General features: G+C 42.4%; 1 protein-coding gene across 2 annotated transcripts in view; it reads right to left on the bottom strand.

The window, feature by feature from the left end:
* The window catches only part of LOC114643040 (uncharacterized), a 304,597-nt gene that overhangs the window by 91,145 nt on the left and 195,006 nt on the right, over positions 1-18,446 (bottom strand). For both annotated transcript variants that reach the window (XM_051928134.1, XM_051928133.1), the window contains exon 15: positions 894-1,028. In XM_051928134.1, coding sequence (XP_051784094.1) covers positions 894-1,028 — 135 coding nt within the window. The remainder of the gene's footprint in view (positions 1-893; positions 1,029-18,446) is intronic.

Raw genomic sequence — 18,446 nt, 5'->3', positions numbered from 1 at the left:
AGAGCAAACAACGACATCTGGTGAGAGATCAAAGCGAATGCACAAACCAAACGACATTATTATCGCTGAATTGGACCTGTCGGACTCTGATTCTCATGCAAGTGATCTGGAGATCGAGATTGAAAATGAAAGTGAGGTACCGGCATTAGCTGATCGATCTCCAGCTAATCGTGGTGTCAAGCCCGTTTGTGTACATGAAGACCGCCACTCATAAGGACACGAGGTGCAAACCAGGTTGTGTCGAACTGTGGCTACTGCTGCCATCCCCGCCACCGTCATGCTAAGACGGCATGGCAGCCAGCCAGCCTGCCAAGCATTCCTGCCAGTCGCCACGCCGCCCATGAGGGTCTCAAGCCACAAGAGACTCTGAACTGGCGGCCACAGGACCCACCAGCTGATATTTCAGGTTGATTTATGTGCGAGACCCTTGCTTTGGGTGCTTTTCCGAAAACTGCATGTTTTGGAAAAAATATTCAGCCCTCAAAGAATTAATGGCCACAGAGATACTGGACCTTCATCCAAAGGATGGCACCATTTTTACAACAGTGTCCCTGTCTCTGCACTGGGGGCACTGGGATCCACACACTGACCACAGGGTAAGCACCCCCTACTAGCCTTGCCAATTCCTCTTCCAGCAGCCATGCAAGCTTTTCCTAGATGGTCTCCCATCCAAACTACTGGCTGGGCACAAACTTGCTCAGCTTCAGATGGATGACCTCTTGTACATGAAATAAAGACTCTGAGATGTGATGTCAAGAAAGATCAATCCTGAGCAGCTGGCTTGAGTGCTACCAAAGTCCACACTGTATTGTTCCCAGTAGATCCCTTGAAGGAAATATTTGATCTCAAACAATGGATTAGTATTTTTGGAACAAAAGAGATTATTTACATACCATAATTAATGAGACACCAGGCATTTTCAATGTCCTGCTTCGAAGGGTAATGGCCACAATCCTTGAGAAAGCTGGGCAGTTCGCTTTTATCCATTTCATTCCAAAATTCTCGTTTTGAAAACATCTTTTCATACACTAATGTGAAAGGAAAAAAGAGCACAAAAGACGCATTAAATGCAGTCAATGCTTCAGGTACCGGACGTGTGGTAACTTGGATAACTAGTAAGGGTGCCCTTGAGTTCATCATGGGAGTGACAAGAGGGAGAGAAGACCCAGGATGCTTCGGAGGGATTACTGTACTGTGTATCACCTGGCTGGCAATTCCTAAAGCAGTGCTCGAGATTGTTGCTGGGGAAAGAGAAGCCTGCTTTGCCTTACTGTGGCTGTGGCTGTGTGTTTATAATTGATATCCTTTAGAAACCTGTCAACACAGGTGACTTTACTCTTCTTGCAATCTTCAGAAAAATAGTGGATTGACGAATCAACGTCTTCAGAGATTTATAGAAGACAGCGTCTGAAAAGCAGAGCTTTTATTTTGGAAAAGGAAGTGCATTTTGTGGATTTCAAAGACAGCTTTAAGAAAAACAGAGTGGTGGAAATTTTATTTATCTATCCCTGCTTATTCAAATACAGAGCTGAAGAATCCTACAGCCTAAACAAAGATGGCACTAATCATCTATCCATCCATTACCCAACCCGTTATATCCTAACACAGGGTCACAGGTTCTGCTGGAGCCAATCCCAGCCAACACAGGGCACAAGGTAGGAACAAACCCCGGGCAAGGCGCCAGCGCAACAGGCACCAGGGACAATTTAGGATCACCAATGCACCTAACCTGCATGTCTTTGGACTGTGGGAGGAAACCCACGCAGACACGGAGAGAACATGCAAACTCCACGCAGGGCGGACCCGGGTAGCGAACCCAAGTCTCCTTACTGCGAGGCAGCAGCGCCACCACTGGGCCACCGTGCCACCCACTTGATTTTTTTTTTTTTAATAATTTCAAACCTTTCTGAAAACATGTTACATTTATACTGTATATCGGTTATTAAGTGCAGATTTATGGGTAGGAAGGAAAACTTATCCATTTGAAACTGAATCTATAACACCAGAAAGTGAAGGGGTCTAAATACATTCAGGGCGAGTCAAAATTATGTTAACACTAATGGTTCTGCTATGTATATACAGTTAGGTCCATAAATATTTGGACAGAGACAACTTTGTTCTCATTTTGGTTCTGTACATTACCACAATGAATTTTAAATGAAACAACTCCGATGCAGTTGAAGTGCAGACTTTCAGCTTTAATTCAGTGGGGTGAACAAAACGATTACATAAAAATGTGAGGCAACTAAAGCATTTTTTGAACACAATCCCTTCATTTCAGGGGCTCAAAAGTAATTGGACAAATGAAATAACTGGAAATCAAATGTTCATTTCTAATACTTGGTTGAAAACCCTTTGCTGGCAATGACAGCCTGAAGTCTTGAACTCCTGGACATCACCAGGTGTTGGGTTTCCTCCTTTTTAATGCTCTGCCAGGCCTTTACTGCAGCGGCTTTCAGTTGCTGTTTGTTTGTGGGCCTTTCTGTCTGAAGTTTAGTCTTCAACAAGTGAACTGCCTGCTCAGTTGGGTTAAGATCAGGTGACTGACTTGGACATTCAAGAATTTTCCACTTCTTTGCTTTAATAAACTCCTGGGTTGCTTTGGCTGTATGTTTTGGGTCATTGTCCATCTGTATCATGAATCAATTTGACTGCTGTATTTAGCTGGATTTGAGCAGACAGTATGTGTCTGAACACCTCAGAATTCATTCGGCTGCTTCTGTCCTGTGTCACATCATCAATAAACACGAGTGTCCCAGTGCCACTGGCAGCCATCACACTGCCTCCCTCCACCGTGTTTTACAGATGATGTGCTATGCTTTGGATAATGAGCTGTTCCACACCTTCTCCATACTTTTTTCTTGCCATCATTCTGGTAGAGGTTGATCTTGGTTTCATCTGTCCAAAGAATGTTTTTCCAGAACTGTGCTGGCTGTTTTAGATGTTCTTTAGCAAAATCCAATCTAGCCTTTCTATTCGTGAGGCTTAGGAGTGTCTTGCACCTTGCAGGGCACCCTCTGGATTTACTTTCATGCAGTCTTCTCTTTATGGTAGACTTGGATATCGATACGCCCGCCTACCCCCTGGAGAGAGTTGTTCACTTGGTTGGCTGTTGTGAAGGGGTTTCTCTTCACCATGGAAATGATTCTGTGATCATCAACCACTGTTGTCTTCCGTGGACGTCCAGGTCTTTTTGCGTTGCTGAGTTCATCAGTGCTTGCTTTCTTTCTCAGGATGTACCAAACTGTAGATTTTGCCACTCGTAATATTGTAGCAATTTCTCAGATGGGTTTTTTCTGTTTTCGCAGCTTAAGGATGGCTTCTTTCACCTGCATGGAGAGCTCCTTTGACCGCATGTTGTCTGTTCACAGCAAAATCTTCCACATGCAAACACCACACCTCAAATCAACTCCAGACCTTTTATCTGCTTAATTGATAATGACATAACGATGGAATTGACCACACCTGCCCATGAAATAGCCTTTGAGTCAATTGTCCAATTACTTTTGAGCCCCTGAAATGAAGGGATTGTATTATTGTGTTGCCTCACATTTTTATGCAATCGTTTTGTTCACCCCACTGAATTAAAGCTGAAAGTCTGCACTTCAACTGCATCAGAGTTGTTTCATTTAAAATTCATTGTGGTAATGTACAGAACCAAAATGAGAAAAAAGTTGTCTCTGTCAAAATATTTATGGACCTAACTGTATATCAGAAATAGCGGTTCACACACCTGTAATGCTTAACCACCTTTTTATTAACATCCATGCCAACAACAAATATGTCTGTTTTCCTCCTACAACCCCCCACATCTGCTTCTGCACAGACATCACAGCCATCATGTTCAAAACATGCACCATATGTGCAAGTGCAGCATTTGGGGGTGGCAAGTGGGGAGACCACCCCAGGCCCCGCTTTTGAGGTCCATGTGTCCCATTCGAGCAGATTTGTCAAGTTATCTTCTCCAGTTATATTTTGATAAAGTCCGTGAGTTAGCTTTTAAAAATTTAGCTGAATACTATAATAATAATAATAATAATGTTACATTTATTGAGCTCCTTTCACAAACCCAAGGTAATGAGAAAATCCGGCATATGTTAACATTATTTTTATTAAATTCGCGCACAAGTTCATACAGCCCACACATACCGGTAACAGCATTTGACGTAAGCGGCCCTGCTTTTGGTTGGTTAACCATAGGCCCCGCCCACCCCTAAGACCGCCTCTGCATATGTGGCACATAAATTGTCCACAAAAATTGTATTATATACAGTACTGTGCAAAAGTTTTAGGCAGGTGTGAAAAAATGCTGTAAACAAAGAATGCTTTCAGAAATATAAATAATGATTGTTTATTGTTATCCATTTACAAAATGCAAAGTGAGCGAACAAAAGACAAATCTAAATCAAATCAATATTTGGTGTTCCTACCTTTTGCCTTCAAACCAGCATCAATTCTTATAGGTCCACTTGCACAAAGTCAGGGATTTTGTAGGATTCTAGTCAGGTGTCTGATCAACCAATTGTACCAAACAGGTGCTAATGATCACCAATGTCACACGTAGGTTGAAACACAGTCATTAACTGAAACAGAAACAGCTGTGTAGGAGGCTTAAAACTGGGTGAGGAACAGCCAAACTCTGCTACCAAGGTGAGGTTGTGGAAGACAGTTTCATGTCATGGCAAGATTGAGCACAGCAACAAGACACAAGGTAGTTCTACTACATCAGCAAGGTCTCTCCCAGATAAAGATTTCAAAACAGACTGGGGTTTCAAGATGTGCTGTTCAAGCTCTTTTGAAGAAGCACAAAGAAACGGGCAACGTTGAGGATCGTAGACGCAGTGGTCGGCCAAGGAAACTTAGTGCAGCAGATGAAAGACACATCAAGCTTATTACCCTTCAAAATTGGAAGATGTCCAGCAGTGCCATCAGCTCAGAAAAGGCAGAAACCAGTGGGACCCAGGTACACCCATCTACTGTCCGGAGAAGTCTGGCCAGAAGTGGTCTTCATGGAAGAGTTTCAGCCAAAAAGCCATACCTCCAACGTGGAAACAAGGCCAAGCGACTCAAGTATGCACGAAAACATAGGAACTGAGGTGTAGAAAAATGGCAGCAGGTGCTCTGGACTGATGAGTCAAAATTTGAAATATTTGGCTGTAGCAGAAGGCAGTTTGTTCGTCGAAGGGCTGGAGAGCGGTACAATAATGAGTGTCTGCAGGCAACAGTGAAGCATGGTGGAGGTTCCTTGAATGTTTGGGGCTGCATTTCTGCAAATGGAGTTGGAGATTTGGTCAGGATTAATGGTGTTCTCAATGCTGAGAAATACAGGCAGATACTTATCCATCATGCAATACCATCAGGGAGGCGTATGATTGGCCCTAAATTTATTCTGTAGCAGGGCAACGACCCCAAACATACAGCCAAAGTCATTAAGAACTATCTTCAGTGTAAAGAAGAACAAGAAGTCCTGGAAGTGATGGTATGGCCCCCACAGAGCTGTGATCTCAACATCATTGAGTGTGTCTGGGATTACATGAAGAGACAGAAGGATGAGAGGAAGCCGACATCCACAAAAGATCTGGGGTTAGTTCTCCAAGATGTTTGGAACAACCTACCAGCCGAGTTCCTTCAAAAACGGTGTGCAAGTATACCTAGAAGAATTGATGCTGTTTTGAAGGCAAAGGGTGGTCAGTCCAAATATTGATTTGATTTAGATTTCTCTTTTGTTCATTCCCTGCATTTTGTTGATTGATGAAGATAAATGATGAACACTTCCATTTTTGAAAGCATTCTTTGTTTACAGCATTTTTTCACACCTGCCTAAAACTTGTGCACAGTACTGTATATAAATTGTATTATATAGTATAAGTATATACATAGCAGAACCATTATTGTTAACATAATTTGGACTCACCCTGTATATAGAGGTAGTAGATTCAGAATGTATTTACACCCCTTCACTTTCTGGTGTTATAGATTCAGTTTTAAATGGACAAGTTTTCCTTCCTGCCCCTAAATCTGCACTTAATAACCAATATAATATAAAAGTAACATGTTTTCAGAAAGGTTTGAAATCATTTTTTAAAAAATCAAAAACTCGTATCTCTTATTCATGTAAGTATTCAGACCTTCTGCTCTGGCAAGTGTGGCCAGGTGCACCCTGTTTGTTTAAATTCTCCTTGAGATGTGTCTAGAACTTGACTGGAGACCACCTGTGGCAAACTGGACTGAGTGGACGCTGCTTAGAAAGGCAAACGCGTATCTGTGTATAGAAGGTCCCACACTTCACACTTCCCAAGCCATGAAGTCCTCTTTAGACTCCTGTCACACACATGCGAGTAGGAGGGAGCTGTATGGACCAAGTGAGGGTAATGCCACGCCAGGCCAGGGGGTGGCGGAGTGCATTAAACCTTCTTCTGTTGTCAAAAACGGGAAAACCTGTCTGATTCAACCTTGAAGACGTCAGTTCCGGTTCCCAGAAGAACACCACTTCCGGTTCATGTAACATAGCCGCCATTTTCCACACTTTTGATCAGTTCAGTTACAGACTCCAACCCATGCACATCTGTGCTTATTTCAAAACCCATTTGCAGCCAGGGAAATTATACAGGTGGCTGCCCCAAACCTTTCTGAGTGTGTCGAGTCTGATCCTTTCACAAAACCTGTCATTAAACGGGGCCGAGGCATACATCAGTGCAACGGTATAAAGCTTCGAGTGTTCCAAGGTGCATAGTGGTCTCAATAATTGTTTAATAGAAGAAGCTCTGAGGCTAAGGATCTGTGCTGGTATCCAGAAGGTTGCCGATTCGAATCCCCGTCACTGCCAAAAGAGATCCTACTCTGCTGGGCCCTTGGGCAAGACCTTTAACCTGTAATTGCTCCAGGGGTACTGTACAATGGCTGACCCTGCGCTCTGACCCAAAGGGGTATGTGAAAACTAACAAATTCCTAATACAAGAAATTGTGTAAGGCGATATAAAGAACAAAAAAAAAAAGCTTGTAACGGTAGTGAGACCAACTATGTTATACGGGTTGGAGACGGTGGCACTGACCAGAAAGCAGGAGACAGAGCTGGAGGTGGCAGAGTTAAAGATGTTAAGATTTGCATTGGGTGTGACAAGGATTAGAAATGAGGACATTAGGGAGACAAAGTCAGAGAGGAGAGATGTTGGTTTGGACATGTGCAAAGGAGAGATGCTGGGTATATTGGGAGAAGGGTGCTAAGGATAGAGCTGCCAGGGAAGAGGAGAAGAGGAAGGCCTAAGAGAAGGTTTATGGATGTGATGAGAGAGGACATGCAGGTGATGGGTGTAACAGAACAAGATGACGAGGACAGGAAGAGATGGAAGAAGATGATCCGCTCTGGCAACCTCTAACGGGAGCAGCCGAAAGAAGAAGGAAGTGACTAATAAAAAAATAATTATTATACGTGAGTGTTCTCAGCGTTGGGCCGGCATATGATCCCAGGCTAATTCCTTACTCTAATTTGCTGCTAATATGCTTTGGTTGTCCCCAAACTGAACTTGGCGGACACCAATTTCTATAAATGAATGGACAGCTTATAACCTATCCTATTTTTAATTAATTTGGACGGTTGGGAGACAAAATCAGAGGGGTGAGATGGCATTGGTTTGAACATGTGCAGCGGAGAGACGCTGGGTATATTGGGAAAAGGATGCTAAGGATAGAGCTTCCAGGGAAGAGTAAGGCCTAAGAGAAGGTTTATGGATGTGGTGAGAGAGGACATGTAGGTGACGGGTGTGACAGAACAAGATGATAAAGACAGAAAGATATGGAAGATGATGATCCGCTGTGGTGACCCCTAACAGGAGCAGCTGAAAGGAGAAGTAAGTGATTGAAAAAAACATAATTATTATACGTGAGTGTTCTCAGGGTTGGGCCGGCATATGATCCCAGGCTTTGCTGCTAATATGTTTTGGTTGTCCCCAAACTGAACATGGAAGGACACCAATTTCTATAAATGAATGGACAGCTTATAACCCATCCTATTTTAAATTAATTTGGACGGTTGGGAGACAAAATCAGAGAGGCAAGATGGCATTGGTTTGGACATGTGCATAGGAGAGACGCTGGGTATATTGGGAGAAGGGTGCTAAAGATAGAGCTTCCAGGGAAGAGGAGAAGAGGAAGGCCTAAGAGGAGGTTTATGGATGTGCTGAGAGAGGACATGCAGGTGATGGGTGTAACAGAGAAAGATGACAAGGACAGGAAGAGATGGAAGAAGATGATCTGCTGTGGTGACCCCTAACGGGAGCAGCCGAAAGAAGAAGGAAGTGACTGATAAAAACACAATTATTATACGTGAGTGTTCTCAGGGTTGGGCTGGCATATGATCCCAGGCTAATTCCTTACCCTAATTTGCTGCTAATATGCTTTGGTTGTCCCCAAACTGAACATGGGAGGACACTAATTTCTATAAATGAATGGACAGCTTATAACCCATCCTATTTTAAATTAATTTGGACGGTTGGGAGGCAAAATCAGAGAAGCGAGATGGCATTGGTTTGGACATGTGCAGAGGAGAGACGCTGGGTATATTGGGAAAAGGGTGCTAAAGATAGAGCTGCCAGGGAAGAGGAGAAGAGGAAGGCCTAAGAGAAGGTTTATGGATGTGATGAGAGAGGACATGCAGGTGATGGGTGTAACAGAACAAGATGACGAGGACAGAAAGATATGGAAGAAGATGATCTGCTGTGGTGACCCCTAACAGGAGCAGCTGAAAGAAGAAGAAGAAGAAGAAGCTTGTAACCACCAGGATTCTTCTTAGAGTTGGCCATGCAGCCAAACTAAGCATCCAGGCAAGAAGGGACTTGGTTATGGAGGTGACCAAAAACCCAATGGTCATTCTAATAGAGTTTCAGAAATCCTCTGCTGAGAATGGACAACCTGTGTTGATGTGTAGCAGCACTCCATCAATCAGGTGTTGGAGCCAGTTTTAAGTAAAAGGCATATAAAGGACTCTGACAGCATTACGAATAAAAAGATTCTCTGCTTTGTGGAGACAAAAATGGAACTTTTCAGGCAGAACTCCAAGCACTACGTCTGGTAAAGATCAGACACTGCTCACCACCTGCCTAATAACATCCCTATGGCAAAGCGTGGTGGTGGCAGCATCCTGCTATAGGGGGTGCAAGAACAGGGAGACTGGCCAGACAATGAGGGAGGAATGAGTGCGGCCAAATACAGAAAGGTCAGTCAGTCATTATCCAACTCTCTATATCCTAATTACAGGGTCACGGGGGTCTGCTGGAGCCAATCCCAGCCAACACAGGGCGCAAGGCAGGAAACAAACCCCGGGGCAGGACGCCAGCCCACCGCAGGGCAATACAGAAAGGTCCTTGAAGAAATCCTGCTTCAGACTGTGGGGAATGACAATGACCCGAAACATACAGCCAAGACAATGCTGGAGTTTGCTCTCTGACTGACTTTGAGAGGCCCAGACTTAAACTTCACTGAACATGTGTGCAGACTGAGACCTGAACATGGCAGTTTACAGACACTTCCCAGCCAATACAACGGAGCCTGAGAGGATCCGGCAGGAATAACAGGATAAACTGGCCAAATCCTGGGGCCTCATGTATAAACGGTGCGTATGCACAGAAATGTTTTGTACGAACGTTTCCACGCTCAAATAGCAATGTATAAAACCTAAACTTGGCGTAAAGCCACGCATATTTCCACGGTACCTCATACCTCATAGGGATGGAGTGGTGGCTCTGAGGCTAAGGATCTGCGCTGGTATCCTGAAGGTTGCTGGTTCGAATCCCTGTCACTGCCAAAAGAGATCCTACTCTGCTGGGCCCTTGAGCAAGACCCTTAACCTGTAATTGCTCCAGGGGCACTGTACAATGGCTGACCCTGCGCTCTGACCCCAAGGGGTATGCGAAAACTAACAAATTTCTAATACGAGAAATCGTATAAGACGAAATAAAGAGCAAAAAAAAAAAATACCCTGGCATACGCGATTTCTCCGCTCGGTTTTGCAGACTGGCGACACCCAGCGTCAAAGCAGTGCTACTGTTCCTGTGTGGTCACCCTTTCTTTCTTAGCTCCACATTCCTGACGCAGCTTTATAAATACACTGAAACTAACTGCATATTGTTTATTAGTGTAATGCATCTGATTGTAATTAACCTGCAGCAATATAATGGTCCAGGGAATAGCCATAGTATTCCAAATACCAGAACTGCTTTAGCGTTGCAACTCTCACTGCATCTTCTTCATCTTTCAGCTGCTCCCATTAGGTGTTGCCACAGCAGATCATCTTTTTCCATATTACTCTCACTGCACCACTCGGAGTATTTATATCACTGTATCTGAGTGGGGAATCACAGCAGCAGATGACCGGAAAGAGAAATATCGGTACACAGCATGAAGCAAGCGCTGCCTCAGCCACAGCAAAACACTTTAGAGACTTCCCTGTACGGACTTTGCGGTTTAGAAAAAGTTTCATCCCAAGAACTCTAAACGCACTCAATCAGTCCATCAAGTGCTCCTTGTAGAACTGTTTACTTATAAGTACAATCACCTCACTGTAAACTTGCACTACAGTTATAATATTGCACAACCTGAGCCACTTTATAAAGCGGATATTTACATATGATGACGATATCATTTTTAAGATGAAATGCAGCAAAATATGTTGATAATATTATACAGATAAAACTTTAACTTCATTTAAATAATCTGTATTGTTAATAATTAAACATGTGAGGACACGGTGCAGCAGCATTAGCTAGTTCATAGATTGTTCCTGCATTGGGTTGTATTTTTGCACTGACGCGACACTGGAAAGATAGACGGATAGAATAATTAAACATGTACTACGAAGATATTTGAATGTTCCTTAAAAGTTTTGAAGAATCGGCGTTTTAAGCTTACAGATGGTTTCACGTCTATTACAGAGTTGATTGTGTGGCGATTGGGTATTTGGAGAAAGAAAAGGACAGGAATTGGAGGTTAGTACGTTTGAAAGAGACAGTACTTCTGTAATAAATTATGTCATTGAAGGTCGCGCATGGCGCAGCAAGCCTCTTGCGTGAGATATGAACAAGCACTGCACCACCGTGTTCCCATGTTTAATAACATGCTTTCATTCCTATCATCATAAAAAAGATATCACGTATACATCTCAATATTTTAATTATTCAGAGAGCTGTAATATCACGAATGTAATGGATTATGTGTCCTGTCGGAGAAAAAGAAAGCCCGTTTAAGAAGCAGGTAGTGATTCACACACAGAGCACAAAGAAGATCAAATACAAAACAAAGCATTTAACGTCCTACTTTAGTTACAATGGGATTTGAGAAACTTGTAAATTAAACGATTTTAAGATGAAATTTATGATGTTCTACTTTAATGGAAAAATAAACTACGTGATTAAAGTGGAAATTTCGAGATTAAAGTTGACATTTCGTGCTTTTTTCCCACTGTGTGCCTATTTTTTTGTCTGTACCCTAATAAGCTTTCATATGACACTCAGACGGTGGGCTACAACTCGCCTTTTCACGGCGACTTTGATATGTGATTTCTTTTTTATTTCGGGCACTGTGCGACTTTGTGAACTTGAGCTTTCGAGTTTCTCCAACACTCTGTCACTCGATCAACTTCCTTTTGTTGCTTATACCACTGTTTAAACCAACAAATAGTACGTTTTTCCTTTGCCTCCACTTGGTATTCGCTGAAATTCTTATATTTTCCTCCGTGCTTTTCCCATTGTCTTTTCTCAGAAGGCTATTTATATTGATTTGCATATTCAAAGAGGCGTAATTCTGGGAGGAGTTGAGGCGGGACAGAAGGCGCGTGCACGTGCCTTACTTTTCACGCTGATCGGATTTTATGTAGTGGAAGAACGTGAAAGTTTGCGTACGTACAGATTCCTGCATCTGGATTTTTCTGTGCGTTCGCACATTCCCGCTTTTGTGCTTACGCCATGTTATAGTGTGAGTTCTACGCACAGCGTTATACATGAGGCCCCAGGTGTGCAGAGCTTGTATAGATTTGCCGATGAATTGCTGACTGCAAAGTTCTGAATTAAGGGTCTGAATACTTAGATGAAGGAGAGGTTTCAGTTTTTGATTTTTAATGAACTTTCAAACCTTTCTGAAAACAGGTTTACACTTTGTCTTTACTGGTTATTGAGCGTAGGCACAGATGGGCAGAAATGGCAAATTTATTCATTTAAAATTAAACAGAACAACAACATTTATTTCTATAGCACATTTCCATACAAATTATGTCGCTCAAAGTGTTTTGCAGGATGAAGAAAGAGACAAAAAAGACAAAATATAAGAATAAAATTAGGCAATATTAATTAACATAGAATAAAAGTAAGGTCCGATGGCCATGGAGGACAGGAAAGAAAATAAAAAACTCAAACACAATTAAGTGTGCAGAATACTTTTAAATCCACTGTATTAAGACAGAACATAGCTTGTAGGGAGTGAGGTGTAGTGGGCTACAGAAGTAGTAATATTACAATCCATCCACCATCCAACCTGCTATATCCGAAATACAGGGTGTCACGGGGGTCTGCTGGAGCCAATCCCAGCCAACACAGGGTGCACTGATGTTCTTTGTTGTGTGTTTCAGAAGATATTTTTCTTATTGCTTGAACCACTCACTTGTGTTTTGCTTTGTAGATACCCTATGATTTTATTTAAAATATGTTTTTCGCAGTCTTTTTATTAAATGTATTGTATTTGAATGTATTTTATTTTTAATGTACATGCATATAAGTAGAATTTTTCAATTAACAAATTGCAGTATAATGGATATGTTGCAGTTTGCCAAACAAACTAATAAAAAACATCTATTTTAATGAAAACTGAGTTTTTTACATTTATTTTTGAAAAAAAAAATGTTTTAGGATATTTAATAACATATCGGCAAGCGTCTCCTTGGAATAGTAGTAATTTCACGTTGGGTATTTTCCTTCAAATCTTCTACAGTGCGAGGCTTGTTCCAAAAGACTTTTCCTTTGAGCAGACCCCAAAGGGAAGAGGTCTGGTGGTGTCAGATCTGCTTACCGTGGTGGCCAAAGCCCCTTTGAAATTATCCTGTTGCCGTAGAAGAACTCAGTTTCTGCCATGCTCCTTGCCAATGTGTGACATTTTGCTCCATCTTGCTGGAAGTAACTCACGATCATCCAGTTGATTCTAAAATCGCTTAAACGAACTGGTGAGCCAATAAGTTCACACCAGGACGACGCGCTGAATACTGTACACCACCATCCTGATGAGAAGTTGAGTGACCGAGTGAAGGGGTACGGGTGGTACGCACCCAGAAGTTGCTAACGGATGTTAAATGTCGTGACGGCTGTCCAGCGCCTACCTCATCACTCCGATGCAGGGGCATCCCGGCTTGCTTGAAGCTCCATAAACTGAGAAGCACATTGCACGCTGTTTCGTTCAGATTGCTTCATCCTAGCAAGAGTTATTACAGAATATTCGGAGCCTCTATTGAGTGAATCTCCCTGTAGATGCATATGGGCAGTAAATACATACAGTGATCCCTATTGCTGAAGTTACGTTCCAGACCGATCAGCAATAAGTGAAAATCCACGATATAGAAAGGCCATATGAATAAACATTTTTTTACAGTTTAAGCCTTAAAATACCCCTCCCACACGCTTTAAACGCATGTAAACATATTAAACCACACTTTGTAAACACATATGATATGTGGATGTCGGGCTAAGGATATGCCAAGCAAAATGACACCTTTTATTGGCTAACTAAAACATCTTGCCTGAAGAAGGGGCCTGAGTTGCCTCGAAAGCTTGCATATTGTAATCTTTTTAGTTAGCCAATAAAAGGGGTCATTTTGTTTGGCTTTTCTCTACACTCATAATGGCTAAGACGGTACAACACCCTAGGGCTAAGGATATGAGTAACATAATAATAATAATAATAATAATGTAGCGTACCGTCAATTCATTCAAGCTGTAATGGCGAGCGACGTCCGCATAACGCTTTCCTTCCCTTCTTAGAAGCTGCAGGATGCTTGGGAGCCATCGTAGGGCTTAAAACAAAACGAAAAGTTCCCAAAAAGTTTGCTCAGAACAATCGGACCACAAGCAAGGTACGCGATACACAGAGAACTGAGATGCGTCGGGGAGCCACGCTCGCTGTTCTTGGCAAGATTACACCATGTTAGCAGCAGCCAATCAGAGCCCAAAAGAATGAAAATCCCATTCTGATTGGTTGAGTCTATTCTTTCAGCCAATAACTGGCCTTGTAAGAAATCATCTGGGTGCTGTACCGCGAAAGTGTTCGTCTACCTTAGTGACTGCTGAAAACCGTATGCTTTGTTAAGAATTGGCTGCAAAGTACACTACAGGTAGGATGTACTTATTGAATTTTTCCACTATATAGAGGGGGCGCGATACAGCAGGGGATCACTGTGTGTATATATATATATATACAGGTGCTGGTCATAAAATTAGAATATCATGACAAAGTTGATTTAGTTCAGTAATTCCATTCAAAAAGTGAAACTTGTATATTAGATTCATTCATTACACACAGACTGATGTATTTCAAATGTTTATTTCTTTTAATGTTGATGATTATAACTGACAACTAATGAAAGTCCCAAATTCAGTATCTCGAAAAATTAGAATATTGTGAAAAGGTTCAACATTGAAGACACCTGGTGCCACACTCTAATCAGCTAATTAACTGAAAACACCTGCAAAAGTCTTTAAATGGTCTCTCAGTCGAGTTCTGTAGGTTACACAATCATGGGGAAGACTGCTGACGTGACAGTTGTCCAAAAGACGACCATTGACACCTTGCACAAGGAGGGCAAGACACAAAAGGTCATTGCTAAAAAGGCTGGCTGTTCACAGAGCTCTGTGTCCAAGCACATTAATAGAGAGGCGAAGGGAAGGACAAGATGTGGTAGAAAAAGTGGACAAGCAATAGGGATAACCGCACCCTGGAGAGGATTGTGAAACAAAACCCATTCAAAAATGTGGGGGAGATTCACAAAGAGTGGACTGCAGCTGGAGTCAGTGCTTCAAGAACCACCAGGCACAGACGTATGCAAGACATGGGTTTCAGCTGTCGCATTTCTTATGTCAAGCCACTCTTGGACAAGAGACAGCATCAGAAGCGTCTCGCCTTTGGACTGCTGCTGAGTGGTCCAAAGTTATGTTCTCTGATGAAAGTAAATTTTGCATTTTCTTTGGAAATCAAGGTCCCAGAGTCTGGAGGAAGAGTGGAGAGGCACAGAATCCACGTTGCGTGAGGTCCAGTGTAAAGTTTCCATAGTCAGTGATGGTTTGGGGTGCCATGTCATCTGCTGGTGTTGGTCCATTGTGTTTTCTGAGGTCCAAGGTCAACGCAGCCGTCTACCAGGAAGTTTTGGAGCACTTCATGCTGCTGATGAACTTTATGGAGATGCAGATTTCATTTTCCAACAGGACCTGGCACCTGCACACAGTGCCAAAGCTACCAGTACCTGGTTTAAGGACCATGGTATCCCTGTTCTTGATTGGCCAGCAAACTCACCTGACCTTAACCCCATAGAAAATCTATGGGGTATTGTGAAGAGGAAGATGCAATACGCCAGACCCAACAATTCAGAAGAGCTGAAGGCCACTATCAGAGCAACATGGGCTCTCATAACACCTGAGCAGTGCCACAGACTGATCGACTCCATGCCACGCCACATTGCTGCAGTAATCCAGGCCAAAGGAGCCCCAACTAAATATTGAGTGTTGTACATGCTCATACTTTTCATGTTGATACCTTTCAGTTGGCCAACATTTCTAAAAATCCTTTTATTGCATTGGTCTTAATTGATTTTCTAATTTTCCGAGATACTGAATTTGGGACTTTCATTAGTTGTCAGTTATAATCATCAACATTAAAAGAAATAAACATTTGAAATACATCAGTCTGTGTGTAATGAATGAATCTAATATACAAGTTTCACTTTTTGAATGGAATTACTGAAATAAATCAACTTTGTCATGATATTCTAATTTTATGACCAGCACCTGTATATACAGTCATATGAAAAAGTTTGGGAACCCCTCTTAATTCTTTGGATTTTTTGTTTATGATTGGCTGAGCTTTCAAAGTAGCAACTTCCTTTTAATATCTGACATGCCTTATGGAAACAGTAGGATTTCAGCAGTGACATTAAGTTTACTTATTGACTGTAGTAATGAAACAGGACAAACTTTAAAATAAAATCAATAAAAAATTAAAAAATGTAATTCTGGCCAAGCGGAAGGTCAGTATGCTCCCACGTCAAACGTTGCCACTGTATCTGATCGTGTTGAGCTCTGACAGAAGAGCGCCCCCCCCCGCATGGGGAGAAAAGCACATGGCCGTGATATCTCTGCCAATAAGCAGCAACCCTCTAAAACACGTAGCTCTGATCTCCCTCTCAAAAACGTCAAACGTTACTCCTTAACAATCTCTAGATTATAATGTCTGCTGAACGAATTGGTATTGCTAGCTAAGGTGGGCAAGGTGCGCTCCAACACGTGACGTGAGGTACAGCAACTCGAATGGGGGCTGGCACTTGAGTCAGGAGGGCCCTGCTTTCCCCTCCCCTCAGCCCACAGCCTGTCTCTCAGATTTGCACGAATAAATCAGTGACGCAAGCGAACTATGATTTTAAAGATCAATTTTAAACAAATATTCTTTTACGCATTCATTCTTACAAAACCGAATTGTCCTTCAAGGTGACGTCAATATTGTGAATATTTTTTAGATCTCACCCAAAACTTTACTTCTGGGTTTTCCATGTGTTTAATATGGAGAGTGGCCACAAGAGGGAGCAGTTTGGCTGCAGATGTCACCCCCCCTGAAAGTCACAGGAGTGTCACTAAGGTGTGAGTCACATGACCAGCATCTGTTAAATGTCTCTGAGTTTACAGCACACAATGAAGGCCACAGGAGCTGACGTGGAGTCAATTATCAGTGACTGACGATGTGTCCAGTGTGCTCATCAATGACATTTTCACCTGAATGTACCCACCTGCTCACCTGCCCACATTGCTGACTGACATTTCCATTTCACGACGGTCTGTTCATTCATCCTGAGCCCTAAAAGCCCCCAAGGTCAGCAGGAGACAACCTCAACCAACACAAACATCCAGACGACAGGACAACGTGGCTGTCAGCCTGTAGAGTTTGAACGACTGCCAGTGTGCAGCTGTGAGTGACCAGAGAGACCAGTGTGTTGACAGAAGTCGCAAAATGAATTGGAATGTTCAAGCAAATTATAGAAAATAACCCGATCTAAATCCGTTAAATAGCTCTCTCGTTTGCTGGCTAAGGGGAGGTAAGGTACACGCCCCGAGACTGGCGTGTGAGTAACGAGGGTCCCCCCCACTTCCTCTCAGCCTGCTGCGTCTCTCTCAGATTTGCACAAATAAATCGGTATCACAAGCAAACTATGATACTTAGTGCGATGAAAGAAGTCACAAAATGAACCAGAATGTTCAAGCAAATTATAGAAAATAACCCGATCTAAATCTGCTAAGTAGTTCTCTCGTGAAAAGCAGACAGACATACAGACAGATAGACTGACAAAAGTTGAATTATATATATATATATATAAATATACAGTCATATGAAAAAGTTTGGGAACTCCTCTTAATTCTTTGGATTTTTGTTTCTCATTGGCTGAGCTTTCAAAGTAGCAACTTCCTTTTAATATCTGACATGCCTTATGGACACAGTAGGATTTCAGCAGTGACATTAAGTTTATTGGATTAACAGAAAATATGCAATATGCATCATAACAAAATTAGACGTGCATAAAGGTGGGCACCCCAACAGAGATATGACATCAATACTCCTTTTGTCCTCTAGACGCTGTCCTCCTATAGCCTCTGATGAGTGTCTGGATTCTGGATGGAGGTATTTCTGACCATTCTTCATACAAAATCTCTCCAGTTCAGTTCAATTTGATGGACAGCCTGCTTCAGATCATCCCATAGATTTTCGAGAACCGTGGTGGCCAAAGCCCCTTTCCAGAACATTGTACTTCTCCCTCTGCATGAATGCCTTTGTAGATTTCAAACTGTGTTATGGGTCATTGTCTTGTTGGAATATCCAACCCCTGTGTAACTTCAACTTTGTGACTGTTGCTTGAACATTATCCTGGAGAATTTGTTGATACTGGGTTGAATTCATCTGACCCGCAACTTTAACAAGGGCCCCAGTCCCTGAACTAACCACACAGCATGATGGAACCTCCACCAAATTTGACAGTAGGTAGCAGGTGTTTTTCTTGGAATGCGGTGTTCTTCTTCCACCATGCAAAGCGCTTTTTTTCTGACCAAATAACTCCATTTTTGTCTCATCAGTCCAAAGCACTTCGTTCCAAAATGTATCTGGCTTGTCTCAATTATAGTATTTGCAAACAACAAGCGACTCTGTTTGTGGCGTGAGTGCAG

The sequence above is a fragment of the Erpetoichthys calabaricus genome, chromosome 5 (assembly GCF_900747795.2).
Source record: "Erpetoichthys calabaricus chromosome 5, fErpCal1.3, whole genome shotgun sequence".
NCBI lineage: Eukaryota > Metazoa > Chordata > Cladistia > Polypteriformes > Polypteridae > Erpetoichthys > Erpetoichthys calabaricus.
The sequence above is the reverse complement of the archived record's forward strand: the minus strand, read 5'-3'. Positions and strand labels throughout refer to the sequence as shown.